Genomic DNA, 19,086 nt, shown 5'->3' on the forward strand with positions numbered 1-19,086 from the left:
CAGTTTCATCGTTCTCACATATTCTTTTCCGGACTGTTGTTGATAGTAAGTAGCAGTAACATCAACTACGGTATCACATTGACAACATTGACATTATAATCACCTACTACTACTACTTTGAGAATAATAATGATAATAATAATAATAATAATAATAATAATAATAATAATAATAATAATGAAGACCTTATTTTCAGAGGTTAACTCAATTTACTTCCCGTTTTGTGGTAGACGGTATAAATATTTGACATGCAGGTTGTAGCATACGATAACAACATTAGTAACTTTGTGCTAATCTAGTCTGGTTCCCAGCTCATATGCTCCTACGCTATATTCCTATAGCGGAATACAACACAGAGAGTACATGATAAAGGGAACCAGACTACTGCTTAATCGTCTTTCTCGGCTATTTACGCACGATAATGAAAGGAAGGAAGTAGCGGGAAGCTGAAGGCGGAAGGTCAAGGTTGTTTTGTCCTGCCAATTATGACCAAATTACGGCCTTCTGAACCTTTTGTATACCAGCTAAGGAGAATTGGGCCTCCTGCGTCGGTAGAAAATGTTTGTGATGTCATGAGGTATGCTTTGTTTTTTGTAATGGTCATTTCCCAGAGTGATTCTTGTCGGGATACTGTTTGATACGTTCTGGAAAACATCGATTTGTGTGCCTCGTATTAGTCACCATGTGGCTACAAAAATCACCATGTTCAGAAATATGTATATATCTTGTCGTTGTTAGAATATTTATTTCACCTTTATTGGTTGAATCATGAAGGTTCATACAACAATTAGCTGGCACATATGTGCCCCCATTTGCAGATTAAGGTTAACCACTTGTTTACATTCATTTGCGCCAGGTAGTTTGTTTGGGTGTGTGAGAAAACGTGAATCTAACTTTCAGTGTGTTCGTCATTCTTTCGGGTATTTCCTCCACCAGGTATACTGACCGCCATATATAGTCTCTCATGTGCTGAAAAATGGCGTTCAACCCCACATAAACCAGATACATTGTTATTATTTTATCACTTATCCTACATTTTGTATTCTCCTACCAGTTCTAAATACGAAAGTATCCAGGACATAAAAAGTGCAAAAAAAATTGGTCATTTCAATTGACATGCTTTTGGCATAATCATTACACTTTTTATCATCTGTTTTACAAACAGATTAGTTTTTGAGAAGTAATGCAACCACTAATTGTTGTTTTTGATTTAATGCTTTTTATCTGCATATGATAGGCTATACTTGGCATCCAGTTATGGAGAAAGAACTCTGGGAAACCCCCAGTAAAAACCACTAACCCATTAGAAGCTACTGGCCAGCTTTCTCACGTGCCGCACTGGCCAGGCACTAGACTTAAACCCACACAGGTGAGATGGCAGTGATTGGTAAAGCTGATTGCTTTAAACCACATGGCCATCTGGGTGTTCGTAAGTAATGTGATCACTAGTGCTTTGATCTCTTTTCCATTTCAGATTGAAAGTTGGGACCACCAAGTTTGGAAGAAGTCAGACCAATGACTTTTACCTTGATTCAGCCCATCTGAGGAATTTCATTTCCCGCAGGCATGCAGAGGTTGTGGGCGAGATAGAAAATGGGGAAATAAAGTTTGTGTTCCATGATATGGGTTTAAATGGAACATTTGTTAATGATGTTCGAGTAAGTAACCTAAAGTGATACTTATTACTTGCTGTTTATTGTGATTGTGTGTGTTTATGTAGGTCATTTTTATATTTATAAATTTTAATATGTGAAAATGCAGCTTTGCCATGATTGTGTATATATATATTTGGGATATGCGGTACACTTGATTTGTTAAGTTAAAGTATTTCTCAAATGATAAAACCAGTAGGCCAGCCAGATAAATTTGTATAAAAGTTAGGGGCTTGCCTATTACAGAGATGGAAATTCTCTGGTTTTAGTTGGTAAACCATGTTGTTTTTTTTAATGCAGACTACTTTTCCTTTTTTTTATATCCGTTGTTTTCATGTGACGTCACAAAACGTGTGTACTTCCATATCCACCATTTTGAGCCCCTAGCCCCTCTAATTGGCACCAAATAACACTGTTCTTCCCGCATAATTACGAAGGCACGTCTCATTTTGTTGTTGTTGTTGTTGTAGGGATTAACGCCATTTTTCAGCACACGATAGGCGATACATGGCGGCCAGTATTAATGGTGGAGGAAGAACCCGAGAATACCCTGGGAAAGAACCACTGACCCTCGAGAAGCTGCTGGTAAGCTTTCTCACATACCCACATTGGCCGAATCTGAGACTCGAACCTACGCAGACAGAGGTGAGATGACAGTGATCCGTAACGGAGAGCGCTTTAGACCACTCAGGGGGGGGCCCGAGTGGCCGAGTGGTCTAAAGCGCTCTTCGTTACGGATCACTGCCATCTCACCTCTGTCTGCGGCGGTTCGAGTCTAACATTCAGCCAATGTGGGCATGTGAGAAAGCTTGCCAGTAGCTTCTCGTGGGTCGGTGGTTCTTTCCGGGGTTTTCCGGGTTCTTCCTCCACCATTAATACTGGCCGCCATGTATAGCCTATCGTGCTGAAAAATGGCGTTAAACCCCACAACAACAACAACAACAACAAGACCACTCAGGGCCCCCGTCTCATTTTGTGCATAAGAATATAATAATATAATATAATAACACATCATGCTCTGTTGTGCATGTCAACTGCACGAGACCAAATGCTTGACTTTTCTATTTGTTTTCTTCAAGTCAAACATTAAATTTCAACTATATTTGTTATTCTTTTATAAACAAATTGATCGATCGATAAACAAACGCATAAACAAATGGATACACACACAAGTAGAAGCATTTAATGATTTTCAGTTTTCCTGTGCTGAAATCAATCATTTGGTTATCTTTCAAGTTAAAAAGCCAATTGTTAATATATAATTCATATTTCTAAAAGCGTTTCAGGAATATTTAATTTTGACATTCGACACAAAGTCATGTTCCGTTCTGCACATGTTTCGTTTGAATACACTGAAGATGAAACGTCTTTGAATGGTTATCGCTTTCATTCAGTATCATCCAACGTCCATCATCTATACAACAAATACAGTATTTGACCATACTAATTAAACTGGTTTGTCAACTGTCTTGGGCACAAACACCTGTTGTTGTGAAAAGTATTTGTACATAAAAGTTCTGGCATAAAACACATGCTTTGAAATTGTAATTTGTAACTGATATTGTATCCCAAAAATCATTGTCCGGAAATACTCTTTCAAGATGACAAGCTTAGGGATATGATACGACACACTTTTTAAAAATGTCAGTATTGTAAAATAAGAATGCATTTCTATTTGATAGCAATATACTTGATTACGGTTCAGATTCACTATTCTGTATTTCAATAAAAGCAAGGGAACTTCCAGCCTTAATTTTATTTTCATTCTATAGGGCACTTAATTTCAGGTTTAATCTACGTATTGTTTCAACAAGTTAAATCAGATTATTATCTTGAATATACATGATGACCAATGTGGACAAAGGTTTGTTAGACTCAATATGGCGGCGCAAGGTGCGCACGCATTGCATTGTGGGTATTTGCGTACTCAATCGTGACGTCTGTGATAACAACCCATAGGAATATTTGTTCCTAGAAAAGAAGGTAACAAGGCACTGTAATGTCTATTATCAGATGAAGATATGGTCAAGAACTAATGGTGGGTTTTTTATATACAGTAATACTTACAGTGGAAGTAAATGCACTGTAGTGCATAGAAAACTTTGCAGTGTTCTGAAGGTTGCATCTTGAAGCTGACCTTGCCAACGTACATGCTTCCTTTGTTCAGAAGGCAGATGAAGCAGAGTTAAAAGGACTCGTTGTGCTTGTCACAGAGTTAAATGCTTTTAGAAGAAGAGCAAAGGAAAAGATGACAGTGGTGGCTTCTCTTTCTAAAATGATTGAAGAGAAAAAATAGTAACTGTAATAATTCATTTAAAGTAGTGCTGATGTATTGTTAAGAGAATTTATTTTGTATTAAATCTTATGCATAAGTTACATATATCTTCCAGATCATTATAAACCAATTTTAGGAAATTAATTATAGTTTGAATTTATCATTAAACAATATTGTAGTATTTTGCATTTGTTGTTTTCTCATCTAACCTGTATACAAAATGTTCGCGAAAATAGGTCTTGGAAATCTATGTTTGTGATCTTTGAAAGTTTGGGAAGAGTCTATGAATTTACCATTCAGAGTTCAGTATGAACCCTGAGAGAGCAATTGGCAGTTGTTTTTGACAATGGCAGACCAGTGTAGTGTCAAAAGAAAACTGAGAGAAGTCGATAAGTCCAGTGCAGACCAGAAGTTTATAAAAATTTATACAGATATTTGTCCATTTATAAAAATGTAACAAGAAGTTCATTATGTTAACTGTGGTGAGTATGAATTGGATCTTTGTGTTGCACATGGTGGTAGAAGTGACATAAAAAGATTCATTGAGTGCAAAAATCCCACAAGGATGTGCCAAACTGAAACACACAAGCAAGTCTCTTTCCTCATTCTTTAAAGCACAGTGTCCAACAGTGAGGAAATGTGCATTGCCCTAGCTGAAGTGATGACAAGTCAGCTTTTGAACTTGCTGTTGAAAACAGCTGATTCATTAAACTTGGATGTAAAGAAAATGTTGCCAGACAGCAGATTTGCAGTAGGGGAGGTCAACTATTTAAGAATGTAGCTAGAAAAGGTAGAGTTATACTGGTTTTAGGAAAAAGTGTTTCTTTTCTTGGTAAATGCATGTTGTCATTGTCATTCAAGACAATAAATTTCTTTTTGGATGAAGTTTTTTTAATTGTTGAACTGTTAGCTTTATAGCTATACTACTGACAGCTGTTGAAAACTGTGGACATACTGCTGATGGAGATGGGAAAGGCTCAGCAGGCATGTGGTTATACTTGCTTTACCAGAACTCATGAGAGTGGTAATACTTGCTTTACCAGAACTCATGAGAGTGGTAATACTTGCTTTACCAGAACTCATAAGAGTGGTTATACTTGCTTTACCAGAATTCATGAGAGTGGTTATACTTGCTTTACCAGAACTCATGAGAGTGGTTATACTTGCTTTACCAGAACTCATGAAAGTGGTAATACTTGCTTTACCAGAACTCATGAGAGTGGTAATACTTGCTTTACCTGATCGGTACATCAGATCATTAACAAGTATTTATTCTGCAGGACAAGTGATTGTTTCTTAGGTCACTTGTTTGGGACGAGTGGATCAAACTAAAATTTACTCGGCTGTGATTACAGGTGTCAATTTTGACTACAGTAGTGGTAGTTTTCAGCTTTTGGCTGCCAATTTTCTCAGATGGTTACTAGATTTATGTGATCAGTTTTGTCTACTGCATTTTCTTTCATTATCCCTTGTAAAGAAATAAAAATTTGCTTTAATTACCAGCAAAATTTAGATTATTCACTTAATTTTGTCTGATGCGCTAGATAATTTAGTATGGAACCTAAAAGGAAGTGTTGCTTCATTGTAGAATATTAATTGAATAGCTACCAGTTATATTTACTTACCTTACTTATATTTACTTACCTTATGTTTCACTTTACAGATGGATGGCAAACACATATTAGAGGAAGGGGACAAGATCACATTTGGGCACACTAATGGATACAAGATAAAGCCAGGGCAGTATGCAGCACAATCATCCTCAGAATTCCAGTTTGTGGTACGTATGGTTTGACATTTCAGTGCAGGAGGTAGTGTTTTTATATCTACCAAATGATTTGAATTTTGTGGTAGGTATGGTTTGACATTTCAGTGCCGGAGGTAGTGTTTTTATATCTACCAAATGATTTGAATAAACGTCATCAGTCATGCTGCATTTTTATTCATCTGGTTGTAAGACCAAGTAAGCTTTGGGTACATCCATGTTTGTGGTGTGCATTGTCCATCATTCGTCAACATTTGCTATTTTAAACTTCTCAAAAGGCACTGGACCAATTTCAGTCAACATTATGACATGAAGAACTTTTCAATTTTTACAGAGGATTCTGATTCTCCTTTAGATGTGGCCACCATTAATAAAAAATAAAAAAAAACTTAAAACAACAGCTCAAAACTATCTCAACAATTTTTGACAAAATCTGATAGCATCCAGGTGAAAAGGGCTGTCTAGTTAATACAGATGATGCCAACTGAACCTACAGTATGTCTGCTTTTCAACAAAATTTGACAAAAAGCAACTTAAAAGAGGTCTCATGATCACTTTATCATGCATATTTAGATGCAGTTTTTTTATATCTGGAACACAGAAAATCACTTGCTTGGGACTCTTTCTTATGCACCTAATTTCTTGGTGGCAAATTCAAAAACTTTCCAGTCCTCCTTCAACCACCTGCGCAGTGGAAAAATGTTTTGATCAGTTGGTCATTTCAGATGTGCTAATATTTACAGTGACAGAATTCATTGGCTGGAAGACCACCAGATATGCATATTGTTATTGTTCTTGCTCTTGACTCTTAGTTTTAAAATTATAGTGAGTCCTCTGACTTAATATAAAGGCTTTGTTAAGTTTTTGCAACTGAAATGATGCTGATCTAATATCAATACATCGGTCTTCTCTTTGATTCCTCGCCCCCACCCCACCCCCAGACCAGTGGCCACCCACTTTATTCATGCCAGAATGCTGTAGCATCAATGAGTTTATGTTCAAAAGTACCCTTCAAGGATGACCACCCCTCTAATGAGGCCAGCATATTAGTGCAAAATCTGTTAAGTCTACCCCTCCCAAGTGACTACATAATGGTTGTTTACAGGTAGAATTATTTTTTTTCTAGCGTGCAGATAAAGTAACTTTAATCTTTGCTAAGGTAAATATTCAAATTATCCTTACTGCTGTCTGTTCCTTAGATATTAGGTTTTGTCACTTTGATAATGACTGGATATTATTAGCACTAATAATTATGATGAAATTGGCCACTGAGAAGCAAGGTACTGCTCATCTAAAGGCAGCGTGACATCCATTCATCAGATAGCCAATCAGGGGTCTTGATAGGATTTTAAAACTATGAGTCTATGACTCTTATTTTGGTAAAAATCCTAGCGAGTCATCTGAAAAATTGCAGTCCCCATATGCATATTGGGCATGCTGGAAGTGACTAAATGTCCAAATGAGAAGAACAAGGGGTTGTCATAGGGATTAATTTTACAAATTTTTGATATCACTGATATATAGCTCTTGTTTGTCCATTAGAGTCTGACTGAATTTTGTCAAGGAAAGGAAAGGCCTTATTCCAAATACTAAACCAGGCATCACACACTTTCTTACACTGGGCTACTGTTCCATCAGACTATCAGTTTTAGAAAAAAAAACCACTCCTCTGAATCTCATTACAATCATCGTCAGTTTGCAGTGTAACACCAAAACAAAGTTAAACAAAGGAAAAGTACCCCTTTTTGAATGCAAACAGCTTTTTGTCTAAGTCTCGACGTTTCTTGATTTCGAGGACAAACTCACAATTTATTTAGCTACAGTAGGAAACGAACACATTAATGAAAGCTAAAGGTTCTTCATTTGATGTGCTGTTCTTGTCTTTCTGCCTCTGAATTCTGTCATTGTAAATATCAGTACATTTTCCCACCACTTAGTGGCTAGTCAATGCCCTTGAACTTGCCGCCAAGCTGTTGTGTCATGTTCTTTTGATGTACTCTTATAATGACAACATGTACATCTGGGGGCCTTTCTGCATCTGAATTCAGTCATTGTAAATATCAGTACATTTTCCCACTACTCAGCAGGTACTTCCGGCCCAGTTGTTATTGCATCATATTCTTTTGATGTATTCTTATAATGATAACATATACATCTGGGGGCCTTACAGCTACTTAATTCTGTTGTTGTAAATATCAGGACAGCTAAATGATTGATTGATCAACATATTTTCCCACTGAGCAGGTGGTAAAAGTTGGACCTGCAATCCTTTGAATTTGTCACCCAGCCATTGCTTGCATATGGCAGGACTCCTGAATACATGATTTTCTGCATTCCAGACAAAAAAATTATTTCCAGATACGTGTAATTAAGCATTTCCGAGACCTCTGCAAATGGTGTGGTAGCCTTTGTTGCTTTCCTCACATAGATTATGAAGCGTAATGATATAGACATAGCACCATGTTCAGTACATGTTAGGCTATACATAGCAGCCAGTTAAACTCATGGAGAAAGAACTGTGGGGGAAAAAATGAGTAGAACTTCTGACCCATGGGAAGCTTTTCTCACATACCCATATTCACATGGACATAGGCGAGATGGCAGTGATCGGTAAGGGCAAGCGCTTTAGACCAGACTGCCACACAGGGACCCTAATAATAAAAGTATTAACTGGGTGAGAGATGAAAATTTGATCACATGGCAAGCTCACTTCCATTGTAAACACTGAACAAGTTGTTGCAAAAAATGCCTAAAGACATCTCGCTTTACAGTGAAAAGTGAAAGGAATTGAGGAAATAAAAAAGGGAGTGTAATTTGATCACTACTAAGAAATTTGATGTTGGAGAGGTTCAAATAAATACTGTCAGTATACATTCAGTGAGTGGGAGAATGACTGATGGATCTACAGGTGTTTGTGCCAGGTGTACTGATATGTTGGTTTTGCACATGAATTGATGATTATTTATAATTTTTAAAAGTAACATTGATATTGACATTATCGCAGCGAGTCCATAACCAGATAACATTCCTGTGATTTTTAAATGAAAATATAAAATATAATTTTTTTAAAACACTTTTCACACCACCTCTGTGGGCCCAGAGTGGCCGAGTGTTCTAAAGCGCTCGCCTTTACGGATCACTGCCATCTCACCTGTCTGCGTGGGTTTGAGTCTTGGGCTCTGCAAATGTGGGTATTTGAGAAAGCTTGCCAATAGTTTCTCGTGGTATGGTGGTTCTTTCCTGGGTTCTTCCTCCACCATTTATACTGGATGCCATTTATAGCCCCTCATGTGCTGAAATAATGGCATTAAACCCTACAACAATGACAACACACCACAGATAGAAATGCTACTCATCTTATAAGGCCACTTTCCTGCTGCAGAAGGGTTGGCCTCATAAGAGGGAGGCCACCGTATAGCCATATGGCTGATAATTTTCTTTTTCATCAATTTGTCCAGACTAATGGTTGCAGAAAATTCACTTGTTCCACCTGTCTTTTCACTTGTCCAAAAATTTGGATAACATTACTTGCTGTGATGACATATACACTCTTTAAAAGGTAGAAAGAACAAAAGAAATAAGATCCAACATTTGTTTCCTCAAATGGCTTCATTTTTCAGTTGTCAATGTATCTTGTATACATGATATCTTGCTCCCATATAGTATCGTCTTTATTCATGTTAACAAGAATGGATGGGAATTTATTGGAATTCCCAGACTGTCCCTAACTTTTTCTCTCCAGACTTTATAAAATGACAGAACAAACTCTCAAGTCTGTTTTTGTAATTAACACCAAGTTCAGCACCATACTTATGATGAACACACAGCATTCCCATATCAGACAGTGGTTTTCCATGGTGGGGTAGAATATAAACTACTGTAAAGAGAAGTGATGTTTGTTTCAATTCTTTCATATTTAGTGTTAAAATAACATTCAGTAGAGTAACTGCTAATCTGGACATGCATCTTGCTGCATTTTACTATTTGGAATTCAATAATGAATAGTCCAAGATGTATTGCTATGGAATTTGAACAACAATGAGCCACTATTGCTCTTACCCCATTACCTCATAGCATCTGACGCTCTGTAGGTTATTAATGTACATTTGACAAAAGCACAGAGTGCAGTGTGCTATAAATAGAACATGATACTTAAATGGTTCTGTGCAAATATGTCTGCCTTGAAAATTTAGATAGTTATGTAGTGTTATTTTCAGCATAAATTTTAACCATTTTACTTTTTTTGTATATATGCATTATCAGTAGATAGGTTAAGAGTAAAATCTCATCTCTATAGCAAGTATTATGAAACCAAAGTCTGCAACTGGTTAAAAATTTATAATGAATATTTCAGTTTGAGAAGGTCCCATGCAGTGATACAAATTCTGAGAGGTTGTATAATAGTGAATGTGATGAGGAAGCAGAAGAGGAGGAAGAAGATGATGAGGAAGAGGACAAAGAAAAGTCTATAGACATGAATGACAGTAATTCCACAAAGATAAATTCAAGGAATGTAGTAAACAGTGTGAATAAAAAATGCAAAGATAAAGTTGCCTCCATTGCTTCAAAAGATGAAGCGAAAAATAATGCAGATATCATCAGTGACAGTGAGGACAGTGATGGTGATAACAAAAATGAAAATGGAGATACATCAAGTATGAATTTTAGTGGTAAAGAGTCCGAACATATTGGTGAGGATAAATCACAGAACAGAATGAATCAAATTTCCAGCCTTCTGTCAGAGACTTTGCCAGCTGTTGACAGTGATAAATCCTCAAGCCCTTTTGTTCCCAATCAGTCCTCAGTCACTAAAGCAAAACAGACAAATCCAAAGAGGTACAATTTGTTAATTTGTTCTTCATTTATTTATATCCTCAATACTTTCATATGTAATTTCATGCAGTATTTGTTTCTGCATTTAGAGTCATCAGTCTTGTGAAATGGTTCATGGCGTTTAGTACAGATTATCAGCGATTCTTTCATTCTACTGTTTCTGCTCTGAAACTCTTGCTTCGCTCTTTGTTATTATTATTAATGGAAGAATGTCTGCAATTGCTAATAAAAGTTTTACTACATACAGTCACCAATGAATTCACTGAATTCCATCTGTGGTATTGATGCTAATGAGAAATTGAATTTTTCAGGACTACACAGAAGTTAGAAATTATGATTTAGAGAAATAGTTTGTATACCACTTACAACATAATCATACCATTAATCATGTATATTCTTCTGCATCCTTTATTTTCATTGCTTATTATTACATTTTTGACTACCTTTATTGGTACATTATATTACTACATTATTACATTACATTTTGTTATCAACCACTCAGGTGGCCTAGTGGTTAGAGCATCTGCCTCGGATGCGGGGTTCGTGGGTTCAATCCCCAGCCAGGTCGTACCAGAGACTTACAAATATGATACTAACAGCTGCCTCGCTTGGCACTCAGCATTAAGAGGTTAGTGTTAGGGCTGGTCGGCCTGGTGTCAGGAAAATGTGACTGGGTGGGTCATCATGCTACATGTCTGCAGCATGATGCCCCAGTGCTAGACATCACTATAAACTACCACACTGCAGACATTGTAGCGATATGACTGAAAAATTGTTAAAGCTATGTTAAAAATCCAAATCAGTCGCACACACATACACACATTTTATTATTACATGTACAAATATCTTTAGTTTGCTAAAAGGTAATTACTGTTGGTTCATTTTTTGTAATCGGTCAGTAATATTATCAATAAACCTTGACTTATGAATTTTTATATATATAAAAAATAAACTTTCAAATGGATAAAATTTTCTGTGCCATAATTTGGTTGCTCAGAATCTTTCAGAATTCTGTATTGTGTTTTGAATTTTGATCTTTATAAGACTTCTCATGATATCTTATTGGGCCTTAAGAAACTGGTTGCACAGATATCCAGTATATCATCATGGCATCTATCATGAAATGTTATTGCTACTCTTCTTCATTGGAAAGTCATATTAATATCGGGTTTTCAACAGAAGGCTAATTGTAATATCTGGTTGGTCCAAAATGAAAATGGTGCTATCTTACCTCAAATATGGATGCTAAAATTACAAAACCTTGACATTAATTCACTGAAATCCACAATTTTCACCAAAAGTCTTCTTATAGTGTCTAGAATGCCTTGAAAGAAAATAGTGAAAAAACTGTTAAACAGCTTCTCAGAAATGGAATTTGATCAAATTTGACATTATTCTAACACAGAAATGCCATTGTTATACAGGTTAGAACAGTATTTAAACTTTCTTCTTCTTTGTTACAACTGTCTATAATTTGATCAAACTTGACAGAAAAGCATCATGGCATGAAGACATTTTTGGTTTCTTCAAATGTTACTGGTCCGTCATCAAATATGGTGGCTGTTATTAAACCCTTTAAAACAGTAGAATTTGACCAAACATGATAGAAAGCATCCTGGCTTGAAGACGTTTAATATTTGTAAAAATGATGACAATCCACCATCAGATATGGTCAGTGTTACTAAATTGGTGATAAAAAATACACCATTTGATAGAAAGTATACTGGCATAGCAGGCTGTCAGAATTGTACAAATGATGTTGATCTGCCATCAGATGTGTCCACTGTTACTAAATAGAGAAAAGTACCGTCTTAATTGAAGGAAATGCCTCATGTTTACATATGCAATGGAATTATGAGATTGTTTTGTTGTGGTATTCCCAAGATGGTCTTGCGGTGTAAATTCAGTGGGGTTTATTATGCTAATGGGGGTTTATTATGCTAATGCATAGTTGCCCACTTTCTTCTTCAAATACGTTATCTATGTAATGTGCCTTTCAGTCTGTAGAGAGCATGCTACTCTGCACAAACAGAAGTAGTAACGTGATTTCATGGGATTTGGCACCACTCATGGTATCAAGGGGAAATAACTCTAACAGCCACCTAGTTTAGTAGATGACTTAGCTTTTAGCTGATAAGTTTGAATCTGGAAGGGCTGTATTTGTGAGATAGTTGTACGATATTATGATTGGGTAATGAAGAAACATTTTGCTACAAAGGCTGAAGGATCTTGAGCTACTTGGCCAACTCCAAGGCAAACCTATGTGCAACATTTAATTTTTTATTACATTATATTTATTACATTACATTTTTGGTGGTATTTGTATTCATGAAAATGCTACTGATAGTTTTGACTTTTAGGGCAAAGATATTTTTAATTTGATATTAAAATTAGTAGTGTGTACCAAAGCCACATAAACTGATTTCATAAGTAAAAACAAATTCATGAATACAAGTGAAGATATCAGTACATGTGATTCAGCACAGTAAAAGTGAATTCAGGAGTAAAAGTAAATTTATGAATACCAGTGAATGAACACAGCAAAAGTGAATTCAGGAGTTAGAGTGCATCTGTTCACAGTATTATTTTAGTTATATCTTTATTTTCTGTCTTCCACTTATGTTAATTCATTCCATTTAATCTGTCTTTGATAATTAATTCCAGTCGATGTGCCGTTGATGTTAATTAGTTCTAGTTAATATACCATTTAAACATTTTCTGCTATCTGTTGAATCAATCTTCTTGTTCTGTTATTGATATTTATTTTGTTATCATTCATCCCCATTCATTATAGTAGTACTGGATTCAACATCTGCCTTGAAAGCAGTTTTAGTTTTAGTCATGCCAATCTAAAGATTAGTAGTACTGGATTCAACATCTGCCTTGAAATAGGTATTCCATGCTGCCCTAGCTGACCAGGTCACTGGGCTGCCAGCAGGGAAAAAGTTAAAATTTTGCACATTTTGAATAATAAATTTTATGTCATCATTATTCATAAAGTCAATCAATATATGCTTTTGTCACAAGAACTACTTTTGTGTTATCATTTTATGCATAAATCTTTTTGTTTTTATTTTATTTTCTTATTGAAAAACATGTTTGTTTGATGTATGTAAAGGTCATAATTTCAGCGGTGTTTTGCCCGAACGTTGGCATTTTGCATACATGTTTTTTGTAAGGCTTGAGATTATGTGTGGTATTTCCCATGTTACTACATTTAGCACCATTGTAAAGCAGACCGAATTACCTATATTTTGATACCTTTACTGTGTAAATCGGTTTTGTTCTTGCTAAAAACTTTACACTTTGAAAACTTCAAAATGACAATTTTTCTGGTAAATCTCAATTTTAAAATACAAATTTGATATCATTTTAAAGGATGTTCATTATACTTAATTTCTGTATGAGCAGCAGAATTTTCCTTGACGTCACGCGAGATCATCGTGCTTTTTAAAGTATGGCTGGGAGTAAGCCATATGCAATGGCTGGCCTAGCACTTGTGCCACACGACTCGATGTAAATCCAAGACACATTATGACCTATTCCATCCATGGATTATTTATCACTGGTTTGTAAGTAAAATGATTCATTTTTAATGTTTTATATTTATTTTTGTCTTTATATCTGTATTTTGAGTACTTGAAATCATTGACTGGAGGTCCTATTCTATGGTTCAAGGAAAACCTCTCGAGTCCGAATTCTTCGGCTAAGACATTTTTACTTAAGAAATACGCATGCAAAAATCATTTCGGATGAAGCTTGGCATGTTATTTTAATATTGAAAGTAAATTTGTTGACATATTTTTTTCACTTCTTGTATATTACCAAGATAAAGCTTGAATTGGATCGCGATAAAATTGTGACCTTTGACCTTTCTGTTTGTAAACACGATTCACCAGAAGGAAAATGTGCTCTGTTACCCTTCTTTATTTCTTTTCATTTTTTCTTCTTTTGTTTTTTAATTTTGAGCAAGGTCCAAAATTTGGGATAAGTGTTTATTAACGATGAAATTGCATTGTAAATCTAACCAGCTACAGACTGGAATTATAGTACGTTAAAACGAGACCTATCCCCAATTTCCAACTTTTATATTTCTACATGGCATTTCTAATTTTTTCAGTCCATAACAACTCTGTACGTTTTCAGGTCAGCATCATTAAATGTGGATAAAAGTACCTAATTCGTTTTAAATACTTATTGTGAAATGAATTAATACATACTTCAATGAGGAAATCAAAGAACAAGCAGTGCTCAACCACAAAACTGGACCATTTTTAAAAACAAGAAAGCTATTTTGGGCTGGACACATAATCTACATGAATTTATTTAAATTCTTTATACTTCTTAATATTTTTCTTTTGTTTTGTTGCATTCATCAGTTAAAGTACACCTGACTTATCTTTTTCTAACCATATACATTTCAGGTTTATGAGTGGATTAAGAAATTATCCTGAGACATCATATCTTCATACTACTTCACATGGGTAGCCATGTATTACGATGACCAATATTACATTGGACAAGTGTTGGAAGTACACCAACCTGATCTGGCACTCGTACATTTTTCATGCCAAATGAAAACCAAAACAGATCGTTTCAAATGGCCAGCCAGTGATGACATTGCCGAGGTTAAGTCGTTTTTTGTGTTTGGTTGGAACTTTAATGTACAACCAGTTTCAAGTGATGACCGAACTTGGAAAGTTACAAATATTGGACCCATTGACCAGCAAAATACAGCAGAATAAAATTCTCAATCTAAAAGTTTGTTAAAGCTGTTAATTTTCTGTTTATTTTAAACAAAGCAGACCTTTGTGACATTTACAATTGTATCTACTGTTTGAAGTGTACATTATATTCAAAACATTAGTCGTAATGAAATTTTTTTATACTTTGTCAATGGTACTTGCTTTGTAACCTATTTTTGCTTTATCGTAATTACATTTGCTTTATTAGTATGTATGCATTAAGGCTGTAATATGCTCCATTTTGGTGCAAAAACTATCAGAATCAGTTTCTAATTGATAAAGTTGTAAACTTTTGAAAATTGTTGTTTTTGCCATTTTTGTCTATTTTCAGATATTGCTTCTGCTTTATAGCCTTCTTTCCCACTAATGTCGACACTCTTTGTATGTTGCATGAATTCTTCATAAAATACCTTGCATTTTGGTACAAGAATGATTAAAATCTGTTAATAAATAGAAAAAAGTCGTGACCTTTTGAAAATTGTCGTTTTTGCATTGTTTTGGACATTCACATTTTTGCTCATTTTCCCGATTTCTATGATCTGGTACAGCAAAAGTTTCATACCCATTGGCCCAGAAAAAATTGGTCTTTGTTTTCAAAGGTTTTCTCACAGGAACATTCTTTAATTTGCATTTAAATGTCATAGTCTTATTACAGCAAGGTTGCAAAGTCATGGAAAAGCTCAATTTTTGGCTTTTCCAGTAAGGCCGCCCTCTGTAGTTTTACTGTTTTAGTGTGAACCTAATAAAAAGGATTCTTTTGTGTATGATTGTAGTGCTTGCATTTCTTGAATAGCAAGGAACTTGTCTAGCTTTGCAGTAAATGCCTCTGTTGTATACTTCAAATTTTTTTTTTTTACTCATCTGAAGTTGATGGTTAATTGCATTGTCTGTGGGGACCGATTTACATGATATTTCCAACATTTTATTTTCATATTAAGGTCTTAAGGACTGTAACAACAGCTTAGTGCTTTTAATTGTATTTGCTGATATCCTAAAAGTGCTTGGAATACCTACTTGAAAGCAGTTTTAGTTTTAGTCATGCCAATCTTCAGTTAGGATTTTAGTCGTGCCAATCTTCAGTTAGGATTTTAGTCATGCGAATCTTCAGTTAGTGTTTTAGTCATGCTAATCTTCATTTCGGGTTTAGTCATGCGAATCTTCAGTTAGTGTTTTAGTCATGCTAATCTTCAGTTAGGGTTTAATCATGCCAATCTTCAGTTAGGATTTTAGTCATGCCAATCTTCAGTTAGTGTTTTGGTCATGCCAATCTTCAGTTAGTGTTTTAGTCATGCTTATCTTCAGTTAGGATTTTAGTCATGCCAATCTTCAGTTAGTGTTTTGGTCATGCCAATCTTCAGTTAGGATTTTAGTCATGCCAATCTTCAGTTAGTGTTTTGGTCATGCCAGTCTTCAGTTAGGATTTTAATCATGCCAATTTTCAGTTAGTGTTTTAGTCATGCCAATCTTCAGTTAGGGTTTAGTCATGCCAATCTTCATTCAGAGTTTTAGTCATACCAATCTTCAGTTTTAGTAATTTAACCTTTTTCTGAATAAAATGAAAATCCAACCCTTCTTGACTGAGTAAAGATGTTTGTACGTCCTTTTGCATGTTTTAGCAACTGAAGTTCTAAAGTCATGTTTGCTGCAGTTGCAGTCCAATGAAGGTGGTCTCCCATTGGATGGAGGGATCGGTACCAAATTCCATCAAGTGCCTATTACTACTTCTGTTTGTGCCTTATAAGAGGCATGATGAAATCCTGTCCACTTTGTCCCTTACAAGAGGCTTGACAAATACAGTCCATTTTATTCCATACAAGAGGCTTGACAAATGCTAACCACATTGTGTCTTTCTACTAGCTTAGTGATCCTTTATAGTTTTCTCACCTCAACAAAGAACACTCCAGTTTTTTTCTTCTAAATCTTACTCTTTCATCGTCATTATTTTGTAATTCTTTTTTTGTGCCTTCATAATATGGTAAACTAATCTGTGGCATCTTAATTGCCTGTCCAGTGGTCTAATGTACTTCCAATGCCTCTGAACATTATTGGTCTAATGCAGGGGTTTTGCAACCTACGGCACACATGCCACCTTTTTTGTGGCACATCAATAAGTTTTGTGTGGCACACAAAGGGCAGGCAAAAATCTTGATTTTAACGTTATTACTCTCTTACTGGTAACATGTGCTCGTTCATTTTGTAATTAATCCGGAAAAAAGTGGCACACTAAGTCAAATAGATTGCTGATCCCTGGTCTAATGTACTTTCAATTCATTTGGACCTTGTTGGTCTAACATACTTGTGATTCATATGGACCTTGTTGGACTAACGTACTTCGGATTCATCTGGACCTTGTTGGTCTAACATACTTGTGATTCATATGGACCTTGTTGGACTAACGTACTTCGGATTCATCTGGACCTTGTTGGTCTAACATACTTGTGATTCATATGGACCTTGTTGGACTAACGTACTTCGGATTCATCTGGACCTTGTTGGTCTAACATACTTGTGATTCATCTGGACCTTGTTGGTTTAATATACTTCCAATTCATCTGGACCTTGTTGGTCTAATGTACTTGTGATTCATCTGGACCTTGTTGGTCTAACATACTTCCAATTCATATGGACCTTGTTGGTCTAACATACTTCTGATTCATCTGGACCTTGTTGGTCTAATGTACTTGTGATTCATCTGGACTTTGTTGGTCCAACATACTTCCAATTCATATGGACCTTGTTGGTCTAACATACTTGTGATTCATCTGGACCTTGTTAGTCTAACATACTTCCAATTCATATGGACCTTGTTGGTCTAACATACTTCCAATTCATCTGGACCTTGTTGGTCTAACATACTTCCAATTCATCTGGACCTTGTTGGTCTAACATACTTGTGATTAATCTGGACCTTGTTGGTCTAATGTACTTGTGATTCATCTGGACCTTGTTGGTCTAACATACTTCCAATTCATCTGGACCTTGTTGGTCTAACATACTTCCAATTCATCTGGACCTTGTTGGTCTAACATACTTGTGATTAATCTGGACCTTGTTGGTCTAATGTACTTCCAATTCATATGGACCTTGTTGGTCTAACATACTTATGATTCATCTGGACCTTTTTGGTCTAATATACTTCCAGTTCATATGGACCTTGTTGGTCTAACATACTTGTGATTCGTCTGGACCTTGTTGGTCAAATGTACTTCTGATTCATCTGGACCTTGTTGATCTAATATACTTGCAATTCATATGGACCTTGTTGGTCTAATATAGTTGTGATTCGTCTGGACCTTGTTGGTCTAACATACTTCCAATTCATATTGACCTTGGACTAATGTACTTCCAATTCATATGGACCTTGTTGGTCTAACATACTTGTGATTCGTCTGGACCTTGTTGGTCTAACATACTTCCAATTCATATGGACCTTGTTGGTCTAACATACTTCTGATTCGTCTGGACCTTGTTGGTCTAACATACTTCTGATTCATCTGGACCTTGTTGTACTAATGTACTTCCAATTCATAATGACCTTGTTGGTCTAACATGTGATTCGTCTGGACCTTGTTGGTCTAATGTACTTGTGATTCATCTGGATCTTGTTGGTCTAACATACTTCCAATTCATGTGGACCTTGTTGGTCTAACATACTTCTGATTCATCTGGACCTTGTTGGTCTAACGTACTTCTGATTCATCTGGACCTTGTTGGTCTAAAACACTTCTGATTCATATGGACCTTGTTGGTCTAACACACTTCTGATTCATCTGGACCTTGTTGGTCTAACATACTTCCAGTTCATCTGGACCTTGT

The 19,086-nt window shown here is 35.8% G+C and overlaps 1 protein-coding gene across 2 annotated transcripts in view; it reads left to right on the forward strand.

Moving 5' to 3' along the window:
* Positions 1-417: 417 nt before the first annotated feature.
* The window catches only part of LOC149782441 (uncharacterized), a 44,465-nt gene continuing 25,796 nt past the window's right edge, over positions 418-19,086 (forward strand). For both annotated transcript variants that reach the window (XM_089933851.1, XM_089933852.1), the window contains exons 1-4: positions 418-577; positions 1,475-1,658; positions 5,591-5,707; positions 10,047-10,528. In XM_089933851.1, the coding sequence (XP_089789977.1) occupies positions 486-577; positions 1,475-1,658; positions 5,591-5,707; positions 10,047-10,528 (875 nt within the window). In that variant the 5' untranslated portion in view covers positions 418-485. The remainder of the gene's footprint in view (positions 578-1,474; positions 1,659-5,590; positions 5,708-10,046; positions 10,529-19,086) is intronic.

The sequence above is a fragment of the Sinohyriopsis cumingii genome, chromosome 15 (assembly GCF_028554795.1).
Source record: "Sinohyriopsis cumingii isolate HCF-2022 chromosome 15, ASM2855479v2, whole genome shotgun sequence".
Classification (NCBI taxonomy): Eukaryota; Metazoa; Mollusca; class Bivalvia; order Unionida; family Unionidae; genus Sinohyriopsis; species Sinohyriopsis cumingii.